Source organism: Zeugodacus cucurbitae, chromosome 5 (genome assembly GCF_028554725.1).
Source record: "Zeugodacus cucurbitae isolate PBARC_wt_2022May chromosome 5, idZeuCucr1.2, whole genome shotgun sequence".
Classification (NCBI taxonomy): Eukaryota; Metazoa; Arthropoda; class Insecta; order Diptera; family Tephritidae; genus Zeugodacus; species Zeugodacus cucurbitae.
The window spans coordinates 16,862,548-16,885,933 of NC_071670.1; the positions used below are offsets into that span (position 1 = coordinate 16,862,548).

At 33.1% G+C, this 23,386-nt stretch overlaps 8 protein-coding genes across 11 annotated transcripts; 3 read left to right on the forward strand and 5 right to left on the reverse strand.

Moving 5' to 3' along the window:
• Positions 1-607: 607 nt before the first annotated feature.
• Positions 608-2,331, reverse strand: LOC105217874 (oxygen-dependent choline dehydrogenase-like). Its single transcript, XM_054232199.1, has one exon. The coding sequence runs from the start codon at positions 2,037-2,039 to the stop codon at positions 1,590-1,592; it is 450 nt and encodes a 149-aa protein (XP_054088174.1). The 5' UTR covers positions 2,040-2,331; the 3' UTR covers positions 608-1,589.
• A 2,049-nt stretch (positions 2,332-4,380) lies between these two features.
• Positions 4,381-6,002, forward strand: LOC105217861 (galactosylgalactosylxylosylprotein 3-beta-glucuronosyltransferase I). Its single transcript, XM_011193089.3, has 2 exons — positions 4,381-4,770; positions 4,840-6,002. Exons 1-2 carry the CDS (start codon positions 4,556-4,558, stop codon positions 5,549-5,551), a joined length of 927 nt encoding a protein of 308 aa, XP_011191391.2. The 5' UTR covers positions 4,381-4,555; the 3' UTR covers positions 5,552-6,002.
• Positions 6,003-6,851: 849 nt separating this feature from the next.
• On the reverse strand, positions 6,852-9,044 carry LOC105217860 (transcription factor grauzone). The gene is made up of 6 exons (XM_011193088.3): positions 8,909-9,044; positions 8,494-8,848; positions 7,969-8,407; positions 7,712-7,909; positions 7,264-7,645; positions 6,852-7,211 (listed from the first exon to the last, which is right to left on the reverse strand). The coding sequence occupies exons 1-6, from the start codon at positions 9,023-9,025 to the stop codon at positions 7,023-7,025; spliced, it is 1,680 nt and encodes a 559-aa protein (XP_011191390.1). The 5' UTR covers positions 9,026-9,044; the 3' UTR covers positions 6,852-7,022.
• Positions 9,045-9,297: 253 nt separating this feature from the next.
• On the reverse strand, positions 9,298-11,475 carry LOC105217854 (transcription factor grauzone). Of its 2 annotated transcripts, none has more exons than XM_011193082.3 (6): positions 11,181-11,475; positions 10,763-11,123; positions 10,293-10,707; positions 10,019-10,219; positions 9,581-9,962; positions 9,298-9,512 (listed from the first exon to the last, which is right to left on the reverse strand). In XM_011193082.3, the coding sequence occupies exons 1-6, from the start codon at positions 11,286-11,288 to the stop codon at positions 9,318-9,320; spliced, it is 1,662 nt and encodes a 553-aa protein (XP_011191384.1). In that variant the 5' UTR covers positions 11,289-11,475; the 3' UTR covers positions 9,298-9,317. The 2 variants fall into 2 exon arrangements, with proteins under 2 accessions (XP_011191384.1, XP_011191383.1); XM_011193081.3 differs by having other exon boundaries at positions 10,293-10,713.
• Arp8 (actin-related protein 8) lies at positions 11,423-16,114 on the forward strand. Of its 2 annotated transcripts, none has more exons than XM_054230799.1 (3): positions 11,423-11,557; positions 14,054-15,116; positions 15,172-16,114. In XM_054230799.1, exons 2-3 carry the CDS (start codon positions 14,106-14,108, stop codon positions 15,871-15,873), a joined length of 1,713 nt encoding a protein of 570 aa, XP_054086774.1. In that variant the 5' UTR covers positions 11,423-11,557; positions 14,054-14,105; the 3' UTR covers positions 15,874-16,114. The 2 variants fall into 2 exon arrangements, with proteins under 2 accessions (XP_054086774.1, XP_011191386.1); XM_011193084.3 differs by lacking the exon at positions 11,423-11,557 and adding an exon at positions 13,740-13,867.
• On the reverse strand, positions 11,572-13,772 carry LOC105217856 (transcription factor grauzone-like). Its single transcript, XM_011193083.3, has 6 exons — positions 13,586-13,772; positions 13,079-13,478; positions 12,658-13,021; positions 12,392-12,592; positions 11,933-12,314; positions 11,572-11,874 (listed from the first exon to the last, which is right to left on the reverse strand). Exons 1-6 carry the CDS (start codon positions 13,691-13,693, stop codon positions 11,632-11,634), a joined length of 1,698 nt encoding a protein of 565 aa, XP_011191385.2. The 5' UTR covers positions 13,694-13,772; the 3' UTR covers positions 11,572-11,631.
• LOC105217858 (putative sulfiredoxin) lies at positions 15,993-16,884 on the reverse strand. 2 transcript variants are annotated; one of them, XM_011193085.3, is made up of 3 exons: positions 16,726-16,884; positions 16,411-16,568; positions 15,993-16,334 (listed from the first exon to the last, which is right to left on the reverse strand). In XM_011193085.3, the coding sequence occupies exons 1-3, from the start codon at positions 16,805-16,807 to the stop codon at positions 16,122-16,124; spliced, it is 453 nt and encodes a 150-aa protein (XP_011191387.1). In that variant the 5' UTR covers positions 16,808-16,884; the 3' UTR covers positions 15,993-16,121. The 2 variants fall into 2 exon arrangements, with proteins under 2 accessions (XP_011191387.1, XP_054086775.1); XM_054230800.1 differs by having other exon boundaries at positions 16,411-16,564; positions 16,726-16,851.
• Positions 16,885-17,559: 675 nt separating this feature from the next.
• On the forward strand, positions 17,560-22,193 carry LOC105217859 (zinc finger protein 189). Its single transcript, XM_011193087.3, has 5 exons — positions 17,560-17,950; positions 18,168-18,297; positions 18,360-18,644; positions 18,695-19,048; positions 19,213-22,193. The coding sequence occupies exons 1-5, from the start codon at positions 17,727-17,729 to the stop codon at positions 20,281-20,283; spliced, it is 2,064 nt and encodes a 687-aa protein (XP_011191389.2). The 5' UTR covers positions 17,560-17,726; the 3' UTR covers positions 20,284-22,193.
• The last annotated feature ends 1,193 nt before the right edge of the window (positions 22,194-23,386 follow it).

Here is a 23,386-nt window from a genome sequence, read left to right on the forward strand (position 1 = left end):
ATTATATTATACAATGGGAGTAAATAAAAATAAGTATATAATGCAAATTGAAACTAAAAATAAATAAAAGCGTATGCATTTCTTACAAAATAATATTTTTTTGATTTTTCTTTTAATTGCATTCGATAATTCAACACTAATTTGCACCTTACTCTATACTCAAGCGCCTTTTACAGAGCTTTTTACAAACAAAAAATACAAATAAGCAGAAAATTATTAAAAAATAATATTCCCAATTATAAATGAATAAATAAATAAACATATTTACATATAAATTAATATAATGAACGGCAAAAATATGAAAAGTACATGCAAACAAATTTTCTAATTAAAACAAAAGCATTCAATATAAATAACGTGTTTACATACATACGTTTTTCTAAGTTGAATTTGTATAAAAAAAGGTATTTTGAAAATTTAAAAATAATATTTTTGCCGTAAACATAAGTTGTATAAATACTATTTATGTATATGTATAGCTGATTAATTAAAATCTAACACAAAGAATTTCCGCAACTGCCAAAATTCCGAACAAAAAATTAAATAAAAATTCAAAATGTTCTTATGTAACATTTATGTATTTGTAATTGCGAAACTATTGTTGTTGTATGTAATCTTTTATACTAATCATAAAATATTTACATACATACATGCATCATAATGATTAGATCATTAATAATTTCGACTTGAAAAAAAAAACAGTACGGCATAAATAAATAAATGAAAGACTAAAATTTAAAACAGAAACACGTATTTTTATTTGAGGGACTGTTGAAGATTTTTTTGTTGCTCGTTGTTGAAGTAAAGCTAAAATTCGTACTAAAAATCATTGAAAAGGTGAGCGTATCAAAGTTTATTACTGTTACTTTTTCATGAAATCAGCAGACTTACACAATCACATATTTAGAATAATGTTGCTGACTTTTCACGCTGAATCTCCATTTATTCAATAGTAAAATAGTGTTATCATTATTGGTCCAACATCATCGAACCATCGGCTATAAAGACAAAAATTAACTTACCATGTATTCTTGTAAAAGAGTCGCCAATTTGATTGAATTCAAACTTTTGAGTTATAATTCATTAGCTTCAAGTTCAGTTAACAAGTTCATACATTTACAGACAATAACACTTACGATATATCACCTATTAAGAGGTTATAAAGGGTTTTTCAATGAGAGCGGTACATTCGATTTGCTTCGCTACCACGGACACGCTTGCAGAAGTCCAGACGCTGAACACAATTTTCGACTGTTTTCAAGCATAAATTGGCCGATACTGCTGCAATTTCACGTTCGATATTCGTACGAAGTTTATCAATCGTCGCTGGCTTGTTGTCATAGACCATAGATTTGACGTAGCCCCAGAGGAAATAGTCTATCGGCGTCAAATCGCACAACCGATGCGGTCAATTGACTGAGCCTTTTCGTGAGATAACATGTTCACCAAACTTGGTTTTCAACAAATCGATTTTGACATTTGCTGTGTGGTTTGTGGCGCCGTCCTGATAACACCACAATTTTCCAAGTCCATATCATCCAATCCGGGCCAAACATATTCGGTGATCATTGTGCGGTAGCGATTTCCATTCACAGTAACGTGCTGGTCTTGATCATAACGGAAGAAGTACAGCCAAGTGACGGTCCATAAACCGCACCAATCCGTATTTTTCTCGGGATGCAATGGTAACTCATGGAGGACACTCCCACCTGTGATTCGCCATTGTAATCGGTGTGCGGATGCCCCGCTTGTTGTGCACCGCGTACAAATGCATGCGCAAATTGTGTACGAAAACCGATATCTTCAACGTTCAAAGGACCCGAATGATTGTGGTAGAGCGACCATTCCAGGCCTGCCAAATGTGCATTCTCGGATTTGAGAAAATACGGCAACACCTCATCATACGACCAACCTTTACTGCCTGCAGCCGCCCAGCTGTCGTAATCGCGTCTATTACCACGATTATAGATCATATAATTGATGGAGCTGGTTCCGCCCAACATCTTGCCACGCGGCAAGGCGCACTCGTTATTATTCATGCCGAAGCAAGCGCGTTTCTGTGGTACCGACTTGTAACCCCAATTCGAGTGTGTGCCTTGCAGAAAGCCAGCCGCAAACGGAATACGATGTTCTCGACGCCGCCTGCCTCGAGCAAAACTACGGACCAGTTCGGATTCTCCGACAGCCGATTGGCGAGCGTACAGCCAGCCGCACCACCACCCACTATGATGAAGTCGTAGGCGGCATTGTGTTGGGGTGCTGTTAAGTGAAAGGGTACTATTTAATAAAGTAGTTATGGTAACGCAGAGCACAACTTTCTTGGCGTAATGAATTGTTCAACTACATTCGCGAGTCCCAATTCGAAAACGTTATCCAAAAGCGTATTGGCAGTCGTTGAGTTCAAACAGAGTGCAATAAAAGCAAGCGCTAATCGTATGAATTCCATTGAATTTTACAAACCCAATTATTATTTTTTAATTCGAAAATATTAAAATTTACGTAAACACGCTCGTCGGGCGCATATCAACTTATGGGGGTCAGCATCACGAAGCGTCTTAATTTATAAGTTCATCAATGAATCTGACGCGCGTGTAGTAAGCGTACGCATGCTAATTTCAATTAGCATTTAATGTTAACAAGCAACACTGCTAAACCAGTTAGCGCTGTTAAGTTACATAGGTTAATCGCTAACAGTGGCTAACAGCGGTTTTAACTGTTAACAATATGTTTACTTTTTAACGATCAGCTGTGCAGCGCGTGAGCGGGAGGGCGCACACAACGAAGAGCATTGTGCCAAAATCGTTTGAGACCGGCTAAAATTCATTTGTTTACTACACAAATATGTAACAGCTGCAGATCTTGTCTTCTCGCCTGGCTAGCTAGCAAAGTTTGTTATTCAACTATGCGCCCAGTCAGTCGGTCAGTTTATCTTGCTTTGTTTACAAAGTCCAGAAAACCTGTTTAAACACTTGCACTCAAATATTGAACTTCACACATTTTCTATTTTTGTTCTCGCTTATTGTTTACATTCCATGTATTCAGTAGCCAATTTTCGATTGAACTACTTTTTGGATTGTTAGGTGTTCAACGACCTCCTCTTAATACGTTTACAAACATCCGTGAGGTCAATAAAATTATCTTAATTACCCAAGGTGCCTCATGTTGCGCTTCTCTTTAACTCATTGTACTATTGGATCGTTAGTATCATTCCAGAAAATGGATGTGGATTGCTGCCTGACGAATAACGCATCTTTTGCTGATTACGAAGCCATTCAGCCAAAAATGAGCCTCATCACTGAAGATGATTTTTCGATGAAAATCCGGATCATTTTCAAGTTGTTGCTCAGCCTAATTCACGAACATTCGACGATTCTGGTGGCCAAGCAGCTCCAGTTCTTGCGTCAATTTGATCTTGGATGTAGTCCAAGATCTTTTCGCAAAATTCGCCACAATTACGTCACAGAGATGCCCAACGCTTGATAACGACGTGTGAGAGACTGATTTGGGTCTTCCTTAATTGATGCGCTAGCGGCAGCAATACTATCGACACTACGGGCACTTCTTTGTCTCACTGACACGGGAACTTTTTGTACTTTGCCTGTAGATTAAAATTTTTGCACTAGACACTCAATTGTTGATATGGCATCGTTTGCAGTCCCTATCGTCCTAGTTTTGTAGCGTCCCTTTTGAAAGACCCTTTACTACTACTGTTGCCTACTTTTCAAGTTGAATCCCCGTCTACACAATAGTTAAATAATACTGTCATTATTTGGTCCTATACCAACAAATCAGCATGATTATTAAGCTCACAAATAACTTTCCATGCATTCTTGCAAAAGAGCAAAAGATTAAATTTGTATATACATACATTTAACAATAGATCTTGGATATATCATCTAGTAGGGTGATAAACATGTTTTTATACATACTTCGATCCTGCTAAAAAATAATAACAATTAATACAAATTAATCAGACATCCGTAGTTTAAAATGTAACTGGCTTTTCTAACTGTTTCCTGTTGTTTGACAATTCACAGTAATGCATTCGCAGTCATGCGTCAGCAATATAATACATTGATATACATAATTATTAACATATACACACGATGCAATTCTTTAGCCTTATTTCTAAGAGTACATGAGCGATCCATGAACTATCTTCGTACAGAGGATTTTTGGGTAGTTTTGTCAACACAGCCCTAAGAAAATCAAAGCCTTATGAAATCAAACATTAACAGTAAATCTCTAGTTAATAATAAGCGAAGCTAACTAGCGATACTCATTGCAGAGGAATAACAAATCACAATAAATGATAAACATCATATAAACAAATATGCAATTGTGAATGACACGCGAAATGACAGCGAACCCTACATTTGGTTTTGCGCTCTTTAATTAATCAAAGTATTCCCAATTAGAATGTAGTGTATTGCGAGATTTAATAAATTTAATTTGTTTATATTTATGCACACTTTTTAAGACATATCATATTTCGAATCCACATTCTTTTACATCATTAAGAATATAGTTGTACACTATTTAAAATTGTTTCGCCATGTCTGAAATGCGTATCCGTCCGCGACAAGTGCTCATACTTATTATTGTATTCTTAGTAGTCTTGCTTTTAGTGCATCGGAATGGGAAGCGCACTTGCCAGGGGCCCGAATTTTTGCAGGCTATTTATGCAAAACAATCGGAGAGCTCTTTAACGAAAATTTATGCAATAACGCCAACATACAGTCGCCCTTCACAAAAAGCCGAACTAACCAGGTAAATATGTACGTTGCTTAGTAAACACAAATATTTGCTTATGATATCTTTGTTGTTTTATTTACGCAGATTGTCTCATATATTCATGCTTATGCCTAATTTGCATTGGATTTTAATTGAAGATTCCATTACAACGACAGCATTAGTGCGCAACCTGTTGACACGGGCAGGTTTAACGGAACGTTCCACCCAACTCAACATTAAAACACCAGCCAATTATAAATTGAAGAATAAAGATCCAAATTGGCTGAAGCCGCGTGGAGTGGAACAACGAAACTTAGCACTAAGTTGGATACGAACAAATGTGGATCCGGCGGCGCATAGTGTGATATTTTTTATGGATGACGACAACTCTTACAGTGTTGAGTTGTTTGTGGAAATGACTAAAATCGAACCGGGACGCGTGGGCATATGGCCAGTCGGTTTAGTGGGTGGGCTTATGGTGGAAAAACCTATACTTAATGCCGACAATACCCAAGTAATTGCTTTTAATGCAGCATGGCGACCGGAGAGACCATTTCCTATTGATATGGCCGCATTCGCCATCAGCACTGATTTATTATTTAAATATCCACAAGCTCAATTTGCTTACGAAGTGGAGCGTGGCTACCAAGAAAGTGAAATATTAAGACATATAACAACAAGAGAGCAATTACAACCTTTAGCAAATCATTGCCGCGATGTGTTGGTGTGGCATACGCGCACTGAAAAAACAAACCTCGTATCCGAAATAAAACTGAATAAAGAGGGAAAACGTTCTGATGATGGCATGGAAGTTTAACATTAATAAAATAAAATATATGACTTAATAGTTTTTAATATGTTTTTAGCAAAAAATACTTTGGTAGAAACTAAATTCAATTGACGTCCATGCCTTACTATACGAAAAAAGCATATCTAAACCAAGTGATAAAGTTTGTAAATCGCATTACTTCCACAACATGTATGTCTATAAATTTATAATGATGACTATAAACATATTTAATTCTTTTAGTATTAAATAATACATGCATATTTTAAGTAGTATAATATTGTAAGTAGTATTATTTTTAATATGTGGAAAGTAAGCGCATATTTTTCTAAATATTGTTGACATGCACTGAAGGTGTATATTTGCGCTTAAAGGTTTCCACCATTCAACGAGATTTGTCATTGACCTTATTTTTTAAACATTGTAAAGCTGTCCATAGTTCTTTTTAATGAGAAAAGTGCAATAAAATCAGATAATCAAATATTTTGAATATTTTTTTTGTAAACTGAATTATTAAAATTAGTACAGGTAAACATTATATTGTTCTGTAATGAAAACTATTTTTTTCTGAAAGGCTTATTATGTTTCTGCTTTTAATGAAAATATCAAGAATCATTTGTTATGATGAAGAGTCCCGGTTGTGGATAGCTGGCGAATATTTGATATTCTCTTTCAGCCGCTCTCATTTTTCTTGCGCTAACAGTTATTAGCGAGTATTGTCTCCTTCGTTATTAGTACTTTGTGAAGGTTGATATTCTTATACGTTTTGCCTACAGGGATTCCGGTGTGTTACGAATATAGCAGAGAATTTCGATCACAAATAGTTTCAACATTTCATCGTCTTTAAGTTTCATAAAAATTTTATATTAAAAATTTGTATCAATTATTAATTAAATAAATAGTAAAAATTACAAATGAAATTAATGAAATGTATAATTAAGTAACATTGTATAAATAAACAATTAGCTAAAAAATAGTTATTTATAAATATAAAATACAATTTTTTATTTGAATTTTCACTACGAAAATTTGTAGAAAGCCACTTCTTCATTGACATAATCAGCGCTGTCGTTAAGGATTTCCCGGACTGTCATGTCGTCGATCTCACACTGTTAAAAAATTTAAAATTTTATATGCGGTCTAACCTTCGTAAGAACTTCGAGTTAGAGAGACTTCTGAGTTACGGAATGTAATTTGTATGAAATTTGAATTCTATTGCCAATTCTAGAGTACGAGTTTTGAAGAATTCCGAGTTACTGAAGTTCGAATTATGGAAATTCAACTGTAGTTGAAATTATGTCATTCTATACTGAAAATAAAACGAGTTCAATTGATTCGTAAATAAGGAATTCAATTTAATAAACAGATATATATGTATATTCCACATATCTAGTACATAATTTCGTTTATATATTTTAAGAATCACTATACTTAATGCATAACTTAATTTAACAATGTCCCGACCAGAGCTTGTATACGAGTTAAGTTAACTCCAGCTTGGTTATGTCTCGGTGTTACGCGTTTGATTTAATACACTTTGAGTGAATTCATTTGGCTGCGCGTATTTGCGTACCCATTCATCCGAATGGCTGTGCAATTTATGCTTATGCATATTAGCATGCGATCTGAATGTCTTAGGGCAGAAGGGGCAAGTATACAAATCGACACCGGTGTGCGTGGCTTCATGTTCCTTGAAATATTTGTGTATAATATAGATCTAAATATCAACTAATTTTTACTACCTTCACAGCGATGGGAGTTTTAAATTCTTTGGTGCACATTGTGCAGGAGAAGATTCGATTAGAGTGATGATACCGTATATGTGATGACAGCGAATGCCTTGACTTTTTTTCAACGTCACATTGCGGACATTTAAAAACTGCGCCAGATGCTTCATCTCGATGTGATATCATATGCTTTCGCAAACTACGATCACTTTTCAGCCATTTATGACAAAGTGTACATTCCACTTCCGGACGTGGTTCGGTCCTGTGTATATTATCCATGTGATATTGCAAATTTGCTGCATTCCTTAAAAGTTTTCCACATATTTCGCACACTGATTTAAATTCATTACGATGCACCGCTTTTTCATGTTGTTGCAAAATCCAGATACTTGCAAATCTGAAATTTTTAAAATTAAAATTGAAATAAGTGAAATATAAAAAAATCATACTCATTACAACTTACGCTTTGTTGCATAGCTTACATATATGGTCTTTGGGCATATGACGCATTTTTATGTGACTATCTAATATATATTGTTTGGAAAACTTTTTCGGACAATGTTTACACGTAAATTGTAGATTTTCTTCTGCTGGGTGCAGTGAATGCATATGGTTTATATAATTTTTGCGGCTTATCAGTTGTTTATTACAAATAGAGCATCTGCAAAAGTCATAACAAAAATAAAACTGTTACATTATATTTAAGATAAATGCAAATACTTGAAGAAGTCGGGATTCTTATGAAATTGAATATGGTCCACATATAAAGTACGCTTATTAAAACGAAGATCACAACACATCACATATCCCGTGCACTGATGTTTTTGTCGAAAATGAGTTTTAAGTTCCTTGAAATCTTTCAATTCTTCCATGCAAATACAACAATTTAACTGTGTGTTTTCTGCTAAGAACTTGTCAGCTTCTTGGATAGCTTTCAATTTTTCTGCATAATTTTTGGAACTTTCTAAAGTTTTTTCTTTGGTAGTTTTTGCACTCGCTTTCGTATTGCCTATTTTCAATCTAGGTCGACCTCTTTTACTCTTTCCTTTTTCTAAAGTGGTCTTCTCCAACTTTTTATTTCTTTTAGTGTATTTGCGTTTCTGTTTAACATTGGATTGCACACCTTCAGGTTCAACGTTAGTTTCTCTTGAAAGAATGTCTAAAATAGTGTAACATTCATATAGTGTAATGCATTTAAAGGTGTAATAAACTTATATTGTATCTGATCACTTTCTATATACTTACCAATTGAATCTGTTATGGGAGCAAGAACATCACGATCTTCTGTCACGTCATCTTCTTCTTCTTCCATTTTTGTAGCAACAAATTCGGTTTCAACTCCAAATTTACCCGCATTTTCAATATCTATTTCAGGTTCACACAAACCACTCTCCACTTTTTCCGGTGTTGAAATCTGCTCTTGACAAGCCAAATCGTCGGGCTCCATATCGTCGATGTCACATTTTATTTGTGTACAATATAATTGGTCATTTAGTGTTTTCTGTTTCTCTTCAATACTCAACCAATATTTATGAAACTGTGATATATAATCCCAACATACTAGACATATTATATTGGACACTGCATCATCGTAGCGAATCTAAAATTGAGTGGAGTAATTCTGAGTTAAATATCAGCAGTATATGAAAAACAATCATACCTCAATTTGAAAATGTTTAGTCACTATTTTCAGTATGTCATTATCTATCATTTTTCCTGTTTCATTATAAATTTTTAAAATTTGATTCGACTCAATTAAGCACAGTCGGCAAATCATTTTGCTATTCGATGAGTATTTTTCTTTTTAGTTATGTTTTATTTACCATTTGTTGTCAAAAAATTGCATTTAGATTGTTCTTCTTCTTCTTTTGAGACTATTCAATATAGAAATAGCGTGAATTTACTTATTCCGGCTATGTTAAATAAAAAATTGTATTGTACGAGTTAACAACTACGCAATAATTTTCAATAAACTCTTAATTTAATAGTAAAATAATACTATGTTTTCACGAATTAATTAAAAAATTCAACCAATTATTTCATAGAAATCTTTATAATTTATTGACTCTTCAACTTTGCTCTCCATCAGGCGGTATAAGGTTTAATAAGCTTTTGGTAATCTCGCTTGGTTGCGACCGTTTACGAACCCATTCATTTGAATGATTATTGACCTTATGTTTATGCATATTGCCATGTGATCTAAAAGTCTTTGGACAAAATGAACAGGTGTATAAATGGGTTCCAGTATGAGTTGATTCATGTTCCTATGAATGGCATAGGCAAACATTAATATTTTGTATGTTATTAATATCTTTTTAATATAGCACATTACCTTTAAAGCCCGTGGATTTTTAAATTCTCTAGTGCACATAGTACACGCGTACACTTTATCCGAGTGATGGTAACGTATATGGGCGGCAAGTGCATGGCGTGTATTTTTATCCATTCCACACTGTGGACACTTGAACTCTTGGCCGGATGCTTCGTCGCGATGTATAATCATGTGTTTTTTAACACAACGTGCATTTTTCAACCACTTAAGACAAATTTTACATTGTTCTTCGGGACGAGGTTCCGTGTTATGTATGGCCTCCATATGAGATAACAGGTTTTGTGCGGTTTTAAGACACTTGCCACAAACTTCACAAACAGAGTCATATTCATTTAAATGCACTGCTTTTTCATGTTGCTTTAATACCGCAGAATTGATGAATCTTCAAAAATAATAATATAAGTATTTAGTTATAAATTCAGCAATAACATTCATTACCCCTTATTGCACGTTTTGCATATATATTTTTTCTCTGTTGTATGGCTAGACTTTATGTGATAATCTAAAATGTACTGCTTGGCAAACTTTCTGGGGCATAATTTACAGGGATATAGTAAACTTTCGGCGTCTGGATGTATGCTATCCATATGATTTTGGTAGTTATTTCTGCTTGCTAATTGTTTATTACATAGATTGCATCTATTTTTTTAATATAAACAAGAATTTAATTACAATGTAAATGTCGGTTATTAATAAATCAAGCAGAACTTACTTGAAAAAATCTGGATCTTTATGAAGTTTTAGATGATCCACATATAATGTCCGTTTTCGATACCGATTATTGCAGCACGGTATGTAGCCTACACACTGATGGTCTTGCCTAAAATGTTTCTTTAAATCAGTAAAATCTTTCAGTTGTACTGAACACATGCAACAAGTTAATTGTGTGTTTTGGGCTATGAAGTCGTCCAATTCCCGTATCAAAGATTTTGTATCAGGTTTTTTATCGACTTTGTCTTTACTTTTTAAATTTATTTTGTCAGCGATATCTTTTGATTTATTTTTTCCCTTACTTTTCTTTGAACGCAAATTTTTATCAGTACTTTCTTTGTCAGTTTTTTTCTGTTTAGAAGCCCTTTTAGTATATTTTCTTTTTTGTGTAGACCTTAATTCCATTACACTTTCTTCTGAAACTGAAGTAAAATTATTTATGATAATTACCGATATCGAAATCATAGTTACCTTCATCTGTATATGAAGGTATAGGAGAGGGCATAGAGTTACGATCCATTGATATATCATCATCCTTCAATTCAGCAGCATTAAATTCCAATCCATCTGTAGATAACATAGGATGTACAACCAAATCTATCTCTGGTTCACGTAATTCATTGTTTTTTGTGTCAATTGGAGATTTTAAATCTGCACTAAGGAAGTCCTCCAATTGAAAATCATCAATGTCTTGTTTTATTTGCGTACATACTATATGTGTTTGTAATGTTTTCTGTTTTTCATCTATATTCAACCAAAATTTGTGGAAATCCGATGTATATTCCCAACACTCTGCACAGATCTTATTGGAAACAAAATCTTCCCGTTGTACCTGTTATTGATTTAGAGTTTTAATGCTACAGTAGACGGAATCATGTTTATGTCTTACCTCGATATGAAAGTATTTAGCAATAATTTTAGCAATTTCCGTTTCTCCATGGTCGGATACGATATCAAAATTATTATTTGAATCTTCCAAACATAGACGACAAATCATTTTTGTCAGATCAAAATATTTAGTTTAATTCAGCTTAGTTTTCTTATTATTTACTTTCTTCCTCTTCTTTGAGTACTTAATTTAATTCACGGTAAATTTCAATACTGAATATCACATTGTATATAATTCGTTACGTGTTAACTTCTTCTTCTTCTAAATTCCAGCTTTTATCTATTTCATGCATTTTGTAACTACTACCAAATGAGGGAATATATTAACGGTTATGAAAAGTTATCTAAGTATCTTTACGGAATGTTGGTAAAATGAAGGTAATTAATAACAATTTTTTCTTACTAATTTTTATCTTTAATCACAATTTTTTAATACTGTGTATTGCTGCAGTTCAAGACTGTGATTCAGTGATTGGTAAAAGATTTATATACCCAGAAGGTATATCATTCGCATGCATAGACTGTTGTGGTAACTTTTCTTCAAGTTTTTGTTGCACATTTTCATTACATTTTTGGTGTAATGCTTCATCTGAATGATTGGCCATGTGTTTACGCATATTTCGGATCGACCTAAACTTCTTTGCACATATCGAGCATGTGTAGAGATGTATTCCAGCATGTCTAGCCTCATGTTCCTAAAATTAAATAAAACAATATTATAGAAGCTGTGACATGTACTTATATTTCAATTACCCTTAAGGCGATTGGTAGTTTGAACTCTTTGCTGCATACAGGACATTTAAAACTTCGATCCGAATGATGGTAACGTATATGTGCCGCCAATGAATGTCTAGAGTATTTGATGGCATTGCATTTAGTGCAAGGGTATTCTTTACCTAAAGGCTCTTCACTATGTGCAATGATATGCTTTTTAAGCGTATATGCATTTTTGAGCCACTTTTGGCATATATGGCATTGAGCTCGAGTACGTGGTTCTGCGCTATGAATAGAGTCTACGTGACGCAATAGATTGTGAGCGGCTTTAAAGCATTTTCCACATATCTCACATACAGATTCATATTCATTTAGATGAATATTCCTTTCATGTTTCTTCAAAACCCCAGCACTAACGAATCTATATATTGTGGATGACAAAATTATTAAAACAAATTTTGTATTACTAATATAGGTTTCTGTCTTTGTATACATTACCCTTTGTTACATATTTTACATATGAAATCGCGTGTAGTCGTATGTTTTGATCGCATATGATAATCCAAAAGATATTGTTTAACAAATTTTCTAGGACACAATTTGCAAAAGAATTGTAAATCTTCCGTATCAGGGTGTTTAGAATCCATGTGATTTTGATAAGTATTACGGCTTGCCAACTTCTTATTGCAAATGTGGCATCTATAAAAACATGCGGATAATAAATTTCACATTTCTTACAAAATATTACAGATATGAATTTTTACTTTAAAAAGTCTGGATCCCGATGCATTTTTAAATGGTCTACCCAAAGAGAACGTTTTAAAAAGCGACTGTTGCAACAAGTCATATAACCTTCGCAATTATGTTGCTCCCGGAAATGTTTTCTTAACTGAAGGAAGTCTTTAAGTTGTTGCTTGCACAAACAGCAACTCAATTCCGAATTTTGTGCAATGTACTCATCCATCTCTGCGATCAATGCTAATTTAGCCATACGCCGACTTGCGGCTTCTTCCTCATTTGCAACATCCTTTGACACATCAACATCGTCTTTTGATTTTAAAGATTTTTTTCTGTATTTGCGCTTTGGCCTTTCCTCAAGATCCCTTTTCTTCTTCCTCGTTTTTACAACTTAATACAAAAAATATCAAAATTAAATGACTATAAATACAAGTGTTAATAACTCACTATTAGTAGATTGCGCCTTAAGTGTAGTGGACGATTCTTCATCGGATGATACGTCGTCGTCGTCAACAGCATTGAATTCAAATTTAGCTTCACAATCGTTATCTGAGTCAGCAGCATCGAATTCAACTTTATCGTCACAAATGTCCGACTGTACAATAGCCAAATCTATTTGTGGTTCTCTCAACCCGATTTCTTTATAGTCAATAGAGGAGTTAATATGGGCTAAGGGAAATTCTTCTGTATCAATATCTTCTATGAGATGTTTCGTTTCATTGCATTCTAAATGGTTTTGCAAAGTCTTCTGTTTTTCATCTATACTCAGCCAAAACTTGTGGAAATCGTCAATATGCGTCCAACACTCGCAACAAATTTCGTTAGAAATTTTTTCGTGGCATTCAATCTTAAATTGGTTGTTATCATTTATTTGTAAATATAAAAATATGACATTTGTATATACAGGCATATTTTAGGAGTTTACAAGACAATTAAAAAGAAAACATGATTTACCTCAATGTAAAAATACTTTACTATAACCTTTGCGACTTCACTTTCACCTTTGTCTGACCATAGTTTTATACCATTAGTTATTTCCACTAAACATAAACGACAAATCATTTTTCTAAACAAATAAGTAATCAAATGCCAAAAGTTGTATTCTTATTAGAAAACGATAAGCTTGTGTCCGTTGTTCGATCGTTTCGACTCATCGATATATTTTTCTTTTACAAACTATCGAGTTTTAATGAGCAACAAGCGATTCCAAAAATTGAACATTAGTAAAAATAAAAGGTATAAACAGTTTTTATAACAAATTTAAAACTAAAATTTTCTTAATTAAAATAATTTTTTAATTATTATTGTACAAGGTTACAAAAAATTTAATTTCACTTTAAACAAATTATAAAAAACCGATTACCGTTTGGTTGTGTATTATTTATAATCATATGTTATTTGTTGTTATTAACACTATTCTAGGTAAACAAAAAGTAAAAATTTTCCGGCTAATATATAAACAAAAAGCAATTAAATGCAAGCACAACGGATTATTATAATACACCCTGGATCGCTTTATGTCAGAATAGGAAGAGCCTCAGATCTTAATCCTATCACACTTTTACATGCAGTAGCCTACCGAAAGCGTGAATCTACATCTGCTCAAGGACATAAAGATGCGTTACTCCCACACGTGCAAGGTTCAGCAGAAACTCTTGCCGAGTTTGAAGAACAAAGGCTTCAAGTTTCGCATTCAATACAATCGTATGCACCACTTCAAGAAACTTATGAACGCAGTGCCAAACGTCTGCGAGTTGCCACGCCACCACAACAAATCGCAACTTTCAACAGGCGAAGTGTTCCAGAGGATCTTCCGATTCTAGACGACAACATTTGCAATGATAACAATGAAAATATTGTGAAACTTGAAATGCTCTTTGACAAGGATATTTTAGAGTTAAACGAAAAAGAAGCTAGTGCTTATGACATTCATTTTCCAATGAGGCGTGGTGAATTAAATCTGCATAAAAGTGTGGGTGGCTCTACTGCAGCAATCATATCTAGCATGGAAAAGATTTGGTTGTATGCATTGAAAAATCATTTAAATATTGCGGCAGATGCATTACCACATTATAGTGCTGTGTTGGTTGTATCGGACATCTATAATCGTAGTCAGCTACGAGAATTAACAACATTATTATTACAACGATTAAGATTTCGTTCTTGTTTTTTATTACAAGATCATGTTGCGGCCACTTTTGGGGCTGGTTTAAGTTATGCCTGTGTTGTAGATATTGGGGATCAAAAATGTTCCATATCTTGTGTGGAGGATGGTATTAGTCATCCAGAAACACGTGTTCGACTTTCTTATGGTGGTGGTGATGTAACACAAGTATTTTTAAACCTTCTACGCAAGTGTAGCTTCCCTTACAAAGAATGTGATGTTGAAAAGGGCTATGCAGACGCAACATTAATAATGCATTTGAAAGAACGCTTTTGTCATCTTACATTAGACGTGTGTGGAGCGCAGGAGCGGTGTTTTGAGGTATTGAAAAATTAAAAAATTATTTGTCTTAATCTCAACTGTGTTAAATTTATAGGTAAAGAAAGGAAATAAACGATTACGATACACTCTTCAAATAGGTGACGAATGTGTTGTGGCGCCACTGTGCCTTTTTCATACAGAACTACTTAATATTACTGGTAAAACAAAACAAGCTAAAGTCCAGTTGCGTAGTAGCCAACAACCGGATCCGGAAGATTGCTTTGATGCGGAATATATACGGGAAACAGGACGACGAAATGGAGTACGAGATCAATTACTTGAAGGATCGATACCAGTGACAGGTGAAGTGACCGAAGAAGATTTAGTGGTAGACGATGTGGTAGACCGTGACACCAATAATAAAACTAGTGATAAAGATGAACTTTTGTACATCGTAAACGGACAAATTATGCCCATTGATCAGGCTATAGTGCGTAGTATTGAACGCTGCTCCACGGAAGAGATTAAGCGCAAAATGTATAGTTGTATATTGCTTGTTGGAGGAAGCACGAAATTTTCGGGTTTCTCAAAATGGCTAGAACAACGTGTTATGCTCCAATTGGCGGCCACTTCAACGTCATACTCTGCATTTGAAGTTAATGCATTCAGTAGAGAGATGGATGCAGGTATGATAGCTTGGAAGGGAGCGGCTATAATGTCTTGTTTGGAGAGTGCGCCTGAGCTATGGATATATTCCAATGAATGGGAGAAGTATGGTTTACGAATATTGCGCGAAAAAGCACCGTTTATATGGTAATTGATATTTATTTTTTTATGGTGTTAAAAACCTTAACCTAAAAAAGCAACAATTGATTCAGTTCTATAACAATGGTACTGCTTATAGGAATGTTCACATACAAATAAAATCTGATGATATTTATCACTTTAAAAAACAAATTGATTATTAGTATTTACAAATTTAAAACAGCATTACTACAACAAGAAATATTAATATTTACAAAAAAATATATATATCAATTTCAAGAATGGGAGTTCATTCCAAATTCACTTTAGATTCTTGGGAGTGCTGGCACCCATGTAATGGTATAAATCTTTCAATGTTGATTGAACCAATTTAGCCTTTATAGTATCGCGTTTCAACCGCTTGTAGGCTTCATACCGATGACAACCACCAAAGCTGTAAAAATAATCACCTCCCTCAGTACCTTTAATCCACAGCACATCTATTGGTGGTACATCATCTTCTGTTGTTTCATTCTAATTTCATTAGAACATAGGAATGTATATAATTAATATAAATATATAACTAATGTATAATTCTATTCCATCATACCTTTATAGTACTCATAAGGGATTGAACCTTTTCTTCGTCTAACACCGAAGGAATTGGTCTATGTATGACACTCATGGGCACCATATGCACTTCTGTGATTGCTGCCGAATGTACACTGTTGCTGTTAATGTTGCAAGCCATTTTTTCTTCAAATCTTTCTGCAATCAAGTTATACAATAAATTTTGTTAAAAGTATAAGGGTAGTGAAATGAGTTGTAAGATTGAAACAGGATCTCCTTTTATTAGTTTGTGTGCCTATGGATATGTATATTACGAAAATAATATACATATATGTATGTATGTACATATTATCACCTTGTTTGTTAAATGTTATAAATCTGTACAGAGAGTTTGTACGTCTACTCATATGTAAAGCTATACTGCTAATGAATGACATTGCACGAAGTTGTGCCTAAACGTTACCATAAATAATTTACTACTACTTGGCACATGAGTTCGTAAACAATACAACAACTACATATGTGCGTACATATGCATGCAAATAACAAGATTTTGTATGAAATTGTGTACTGCATTATATTTTAGTAAATGCCTTTTGGGGGCAAATTGCAGTATTATTTTGGAAACACACACACACTATATGCATATGGATTCGCTGGTCAAATCTGATAGCATTTTTTTGCTTTATACACCATTAAAAGTAAAGAACAAAGAAATTTAAATTTAGCATTGGAGATAAAATTCAAGAAAACGAAAACATTTAAGATTATTAGGAGGAGTATGTAAACATTTAAAGTTCATTATGATTAAATTTTAAACGATTATAAACATACCCCCATTGGTTTTACTGACATTGTATAGCGTATCCTGATTAGTAATAACAAATAATAAAGATGGTTGTTATTATAAGAATTTGCATTAATTATATTTTATAACCAGTTGTTTCAATAGTCTTAAAAATATTGGTTTGTTTAAAGCAACGATAAAAAATCGATATTTTTTAATCATCCGCTGTTTTATCAAAATAGGACATTACTTTAGGATAATATTTTTAACCATTTTTAATAACTGCTATATTTTTGTATACTTTATTATTTTATTATGATTGATTTTTTTTTCATCATGCTAAATGATTTATCTAATAAATTGCAAATTGTTAAAAAAAAAAGAGTTGGCAACCATGTTTATGAGTTGTCAGATTGTCAGACAAAGTAAAGAAAAGAAGAATACACGAATGGTGGTTGCTACCAGAATAGAAGAAAAATTATCGGAAAATAATTAAAACGAACTAACTTTGTGAAAATACGACTATATAATTGGATATATTTTGTTTTTAATTACTGTGGGAGCTAAAGATGAGTGTTTTACCCTATCAACCAACAAGCGATGAGGATATCTTTCGCCTATGCACAAAAGAATGCGGCATCATAACAGCTACAGAAGATCAGCAATACTTTGCATTAGGTTGTATGTTTTGTCCGACAAAATTTCTGTATTTCGACGCTTTTATTGGACATATGCAAACAGATCATGGGGCACAAACAATGGGCCAAAAAGGACTGTTTGGCGATATGCTGGGGTAGGTCAATTATATAGCATCTTTTGTAGCTATTAAAATAGTAGCAACATATTTATAAATTGGCGTGACGTTAGTGAACATTTTAGTGGGAGTACAACATATAATATACTTTTATAAATATGTGTGTTCTTTTTGATTTATCAGTTGTATTGATTATTGAATGCATTTTAGCGAAAAAATAATATATACATTTTTTATACTATTATATTTTATACAGACTCGGCTATAATGGTTCCTACAGTGAAAACAACAGCGGACATAGTGGCGGCAACGCAGAAGATCTTACAGACACCGATCCCTCGCTATTAGTACCACAAACAGTTATGATTAAAGAGGAAATAGAAGAGGTAAGAGTGATAAATATTATGGATTCTTTAAAAAAATAATAATAATTTTGATATCTTCTCAGGAAACATTAGAACCACCAAAACCTGATAACTCAATTATAACTGGATTATCAACAGAAAATGAATTAGCAGACACTGTGAATTCTTTGTATTCAGTAAAGCAGGAACATGCGGAGCCAGCGGTTGCAATGGAAGGAGATGGTGACAGCTATATTCCTGATAACTACGGAAATTATGATGATTACGCTAACAATGGCGATGAAGATGATCCCAGTTATCAAGAGGATGACGAAAATAATTACGATGATTTAGTTGAACAATCCTTATTGGGCGGAAATCATGAAATGGTATATTATAGGTTATTATATATGTTATGGTAATAATCCTTGTTTTCTAGGAATCTGGTCTAACTATGCATATAAAAGATCGCAAAATGATACAATTTCTTATTGATTCATATCGGCGGAACACATTTCTTTGGGATCACCGGCATCCTCAATTTCGTGATCGTTCTAAAAGACAACATTTTCTCGATTGGATTGTAATGGAATTTAAACGGCGCTTCAATTTATCTTTAGCAAAGGATGCTGTAACTCGCAAGTGGGACAATTTAAGAACAGTGTATAAGAGGGAATGCAATCGAATGTCTTTAGAGAATACCAATATTAGTACGCTGTGGTATTTCAAGGATTTACATTTTCTTAATCGTTTTTATGGTGGCAATCAAAAGATGACTGAAGCTGTCGTGAAGGTAGTAGAATTTCATTAAATATGAAAGATTTTAAGTTATTGGTTAACAATTTAGTGCCTTTTTATATACAGTGAATTGAACAAATCTAGACATATATTTTAGTTCTATTTTTAGCATAAAAATGTAATTCCAAGAATCACAATATACCTTAAATAACATTTCAGGAAACCGTGTACCGACGACGCTCCTCTGCTCTTTGGAATGATGTCTCAACTATGAAACTTTTATCAATGGTCGAGCAACATCCATGCTTTTATAATAAGTATAACATAGACTACCGTAGTAAAGAAAAACGAGGAGAGGCACTACAGCAGATGGCAGCTGAGCTGCAAAAGATGATTGACGTCAGCACCATTCAAATATCGAAGCGAATCTCACAATTGCGTTTCGATTACTCTAAACAGAAACAGGAACGTTTGCTCTGCGAGCAAAACAATAAGGTATTTGTACCTACTTACACTTATTACGACCAAATGCAGTTTATGGATGCGGATATTGCACCATTTAAATGTGAATTTTGTCCTATTATTGTGCAATCACCACGAGAACTAGATATGCATCTCAACACCCATCAGCCAGAGGGTAGTTACGCTTGTAATGTCTGTCCTGTTAGCTTTTTGGATGTTGATCAGCTGAATCAACACAAGCAAATACACACACCCACAAATAAGGAAGTAAAATACTGGTGCGACTTATGCACGGCCAGTTTTCGAACTAAAGAAGTGTACGATGAACATATGCGTCGTCACAACGATGAACTCTTACTACCTTCATTGGCTAATATCCCGCATACAGGCAGCGACATGGTTATTGCGGAAAATGGAAATCCACTAATGCACATGGACAGTTCAGAGTACGATGACGGCTACTCGTGTGACATATGTGGTAAATCATTCACAAATATGGTGTACCTTAATGCGCATCGCGCACAGCATACCAATCCCAGTGATCGTCCATTCCGTTGTGATTTCTCTCATTGCGGTCGTTTATTTCCCACGCGACAATCCATGTTAGATCATGCTAGACAGCACTATAACGATGAAGAATTCAAATGCGACATTTGTGGAAAAACTTTCAAATCACTTAAAAATCTGCAGAATCACAAACAAATACACGACGCTATCAAACGATATGTTTGTAAGATTTGTGGCTCGGCATTCGCGCAAGCAGCTGGCTTATATTTACATAAGCGACGACATAATCGTCCAAACTCACGTATACATCAAAGTTACTGATCCACTTATATAGACCTATAAAAGGTATTATAGGCAGCAGTTAAGTATAGCATAGTAGCTTAAGCATATAGAACCACAACAACAATAAACTTAACACTAATTTTACTAAGCGCGATGTAGTAATAAAATTGTATTATAATAAAAATTGTAAGATTTTTTTCAATCAATTAGTAATATTAATGCTTTACAAAGTTATACATGAATTAGATGCCCTTCAATTTGTAAGACTTATTTTTTTATTTTAGCTATTTTTTATATGTTACACAGTTACAATAAAAGAGATTTTTTTATAACTATTACTACATATTTTTCATATGTAAAATTATTTATTAGTATGCTGAAAATATCACAAGTATTAATACACAAATTTACATTAATTAATACAAATAAATTACTTTACAGTAATTGCTCTAGCTTGATTTTCTAACATAAGAATGTACTTAGAATTTGTATAATGTAAAATACAATGTAAACTTAAGAAGAAGTAAAGGTGAAATTTCTCATATTAAAAATAACCGTATATCAATTGAATTTACGCTTTTAATTTTCCTTGGTGTTGGTATAGTTTAAATATTTACGTTTATTATGGTAACATACTACCCAGTTTGAAGAAATCATTTGGTAGATATGAAAAAGATAAATCTCTGTATTATAATTTTAACATGGCATGTTTTAAAGCAAGCTCGAATCCGAATACAGCTAAGCACAAATTTATTCAAATTTAATTTATAAAATAACAAATTCCAATTGAACTTCCATAACTCGAACTCCGGAATTGGCAATAGATGTCAAATTGCATAAAAATGACCTTCCATAACTCGAAGTCACTCTAACTCGAAGTTTGCAGATTGTGGTGATTCGGTTTAGGGAAGTCCAACTGTAATTGGTTTATTAAAGCCTTTTCAACATTACTTTTAAGGCAAGAATAAATTCTTTATGCATGCATATACTAACATATACACGTACACTTTTAAAAGTCTCATTCACAAAGTTTTCCTGAAAAAATCATTTTAAATCCCGGTTGAGTTATAGGGCTATTAAAAGCAACCATTCAATAATTATATATTAGCTGAATTCTTCTATCTGCTTTACCATTAATTATTCCAACGCCTTGTTTTTGGGCAAAACCTTTTGAAAATGACACCGGCTATTTGAGAAATAGATTACACAGAAGTTGAAGAATCGTACACATGTGTTTATTGAACAAAACATAACATACGTGCTCTTCCAAAATTAAGATAGAAGAGAAAAAATTATAAATAAACTATTTTTATCACTTTTCAAAGTAAAAAAAAATTGCAATACAAAAAAGAAAATTTCAAAGTATGTTAGAGTGACCCACACGCTGAAATCGTGATCACTCGGTAGTGGAATCAGTAGGTTGTGAGTTTAAATTATGTTTGCGAAACTAAAATATTAACTTATTTTATAACGATTCATTTCTTTTAAATGTAAGACAGTGCTCACAAATAGATTAACACAACAAGTATTACTTGTACATATGTATTTTCAATTACTTTAATTCAAGTTACTCAGATGGTTTTTATTCAAATAACAAAATTTTGTTTTGTTTTTTTATCGAATTAAAAAAAATTGCTTGTTTAAATAAATAACAATAAATTCGGCAGTAAATAAAATATGTAACAAAATTATATATAAAGGCATATACCCATAAACCACATATAATACTAATAAACTATTCAATATGAATAAATATAATCACAACTTGATCATCCCATACGAAGTCATAACAATTCGTATGTTATTCGTGTGTCCTATATGCGACTTATGGGAAATACGTTTTAAAGATACGTTAAAAACATAAATATATATGTATGTATGTATCTAGAATTATGTATATATTTTGATCTAAATAGTTTTCTATTATTTGTATAAATATAGAATACAACGCTCGTATTTAGTAGTGGTGTTGTTTATCAATATATATATACATACATATATATATCCAACACATACGTAAGTAACTGAATAATTTTAATATTTATACAAATACAAATAAGTAGCGTTTAACCAAGCGAATAAGCGTAAACTCAATTGTTTTAATTTTACGAAGCAAATACATTGGTTTGCATTTTTAAGCTTAGATTTAAGCAAATAATAATGCATATAACAATACCTAGAAGCAAACATAATTGTTTCCTACTGACAAGAATAAAATAAACAATTGGACATACACGTATATTTCGCATAATTATTTTAATAAGGTTTTGATTAAAAGCGGAAGCAATAAATCACAAGTAAGGCTTAAGTAAAGATAGTTATATTATAATATTTGGAATCAAAATTATGATTTTATCCTTGTAATCTGTAATCCGTCTACAGCTCTAATACTCCTCTAGTTATCGAATCATAATGTTGTTATTTTTATTGTTAATCCAGCAGCAATGATTTCCTGATTAATTTGGAGGTTTGCTGCAGAGTTAATAGTCATTAGAGGAAGTCAATTTCCTTTACATGGACCCAATTATAGAGCTCACTCCAGTTAGAGGAAGTCAATTTCCTTTACATGGACCCAATTATAGAGCTCACTCCAGTTGATTGCTTTTATGTCGCGTTTACTGTATTCTCTTCCTTTGGCTATTGGCTATATGGTGGGACCAAGGGAAATATCGGCTTGTTGTTGTTTTAGTAACCCTTGTTACTGGTAAGAATATAGACTAGTAATCATATAACAAAAGATCCAGGAGAATTTCCCAGCGAATGTTTGTATTTACTGTTGAATTTTATATGTTTGTTTGTATGTACATAGATATATGCAAAATCAAAAGATTTACTTAATTAGGCTACAGTCGGAAATGTATAAATAAAACTTTTATTATTATTTTAAAACTACCTTAATATATTTATGTATATTTATAAGCATATATCACTTTAAATATGTTTTATTGTACTCCGTTCTAATCATTGTCCTACAGTAATTTGTTGTGCATAACCATCAAAGCAGTAAAGGCCTAACTCAACACTTCAGTTGTCAAACAACCTTTCTACCCATTGACATCTCAAGTAATGAATCACTAAACTGGTATTGCTCTTAAACATTTATTATGCGAAACAAAACAACTAGCCTTGGTATCATTAATTA

Coding starts and splice junctions, on each gene's coding strand:
- LOC105217854 (XM_011193081.3), bottom strand. CDS start 11,288: ATGATTTGTCGTCTATGTTTGGAAGATTCAAATAATAATTTTGATATC. Junction 11,124..11,180: donor CTAAATACTTTCATATCGAG/GTAAGACATAAA, acceptor AATCAATAACAG/GTACAACGGGAAGATTTTGT. Junction 10,220..10,292: donor AAAGATCCAGATTTTTTCAA/GTAAGTTCTGCT, acceptor TTAAAAAAATAG/ATGCAATCTATGTAATAAAC.
- LOC105217858 (XM_011193085.3), bottom strand. CDS start 16,807: ATGTCATTCATTAGCAGTATAGCTTTACATATGAGTAGACGTACAAAC. Junction 16,569..16,725: donor TATAACATTTAACAAACAAG/GTGATAATATGT, acceptor ACTTGATTGCAG/AAAGATTTGAAGAAAAAATG. Junction 16,335..16,410: donor CCCTTATGAGTACTATAAAG/GTATGATGGAAT, acceptor TAATGAAATTAG/AATGAAACAACAGAAGATGA.
- LOC105217856 (XM_011193083.3), bottom strand. CDS start 13,693: ATGATTTGTCGTTTATGTTTAGTGGAAATAACTAATGGTATAAAACTA. Junction 12,593..12,657: donor CGGGATCCAGACTTTTTAAA/GTAAAAATTCAT, acceptor ATGTTTTTATAG/ATGCCACATTTGCAATAAGA. Junction 11,875..11,932: donor AACTACCAATCGCCTTAAGG/GTAATTGAAATA, acceptor ATTTAATTTTAG/GAACATGAGGCTAGACATGC.
- LOC105217874 (XM_054232199.1), bottom strand. CDS start 2,039: ATGAATAATAACGAGTGCGCCTTGCCGCGTGGCAAGATGTTGGGCGGA.
- LOC105217859 (XM_011193087.3), top strand. CDS start 17,727: ATGAGTGTTTTACCCTATCAACCAACAAGCGATGAGGATATCTTTCGC. Junction 18,298..18,359: donor TTAAAGAGGAAATAGAAGAG/GTAAGAGTGATA, acceptor ATATCTTCTCAG/GAAACATTAGAACCACCAAA. Junction 18,645..18,694: donor TGGGCGGAAATCATGAAATG/GTATATTATAGG, acceptor CTTGTTTTCTAG/GAATCTGGTCTAACTATGCA.
- Arp8 (XM_054230799.1), top strand. CDS start 14,106: ATGCAAGCACAACGGATTATTATAATACACCCTGGATCGCTTTATGTC. Junction 15,117..15,171: donor CGCAGGAGCGGTGTTTTGAG/GTATTGAAAAAT, acceptor TTAAATTTATAG/GTAAAGAAAGGAAATAAACG.
- LOC105217860 (XM_011193088.3), bottom strand. CDS start 9,025: ATGATTTGCCGACTGTGCTTAATTGAGTCGAATCAAATTTTAAAAATT. Junction 8,408..8,493: donor TCCCATAACAGATTCAATTG/GTAAGTATATAG, acceptor ACACTATTTTAG/ACATTCTTTCAAGAGAAACT. Junction 7,212..7,263: donor AAACTCCCATCGCTGTGAAG/GTAGTAAAAATT, acceptor AAATATTTCAAG/GAACATGAAGCCACGCACAC.
- LOC105217861 (XM_011193089.3), top strand. CDS start 4,556: ATGTCTGAAATGCGTATCCGTCCGCGACAAGTGCTCATACTTATTATT. Junction 4,771..4,839: donor CAAAAAGCCGAACTAACCAG/GTAAATATGTAC, acceptor TTATTTACGCAG/ATTGTCTCATATATTCATGC.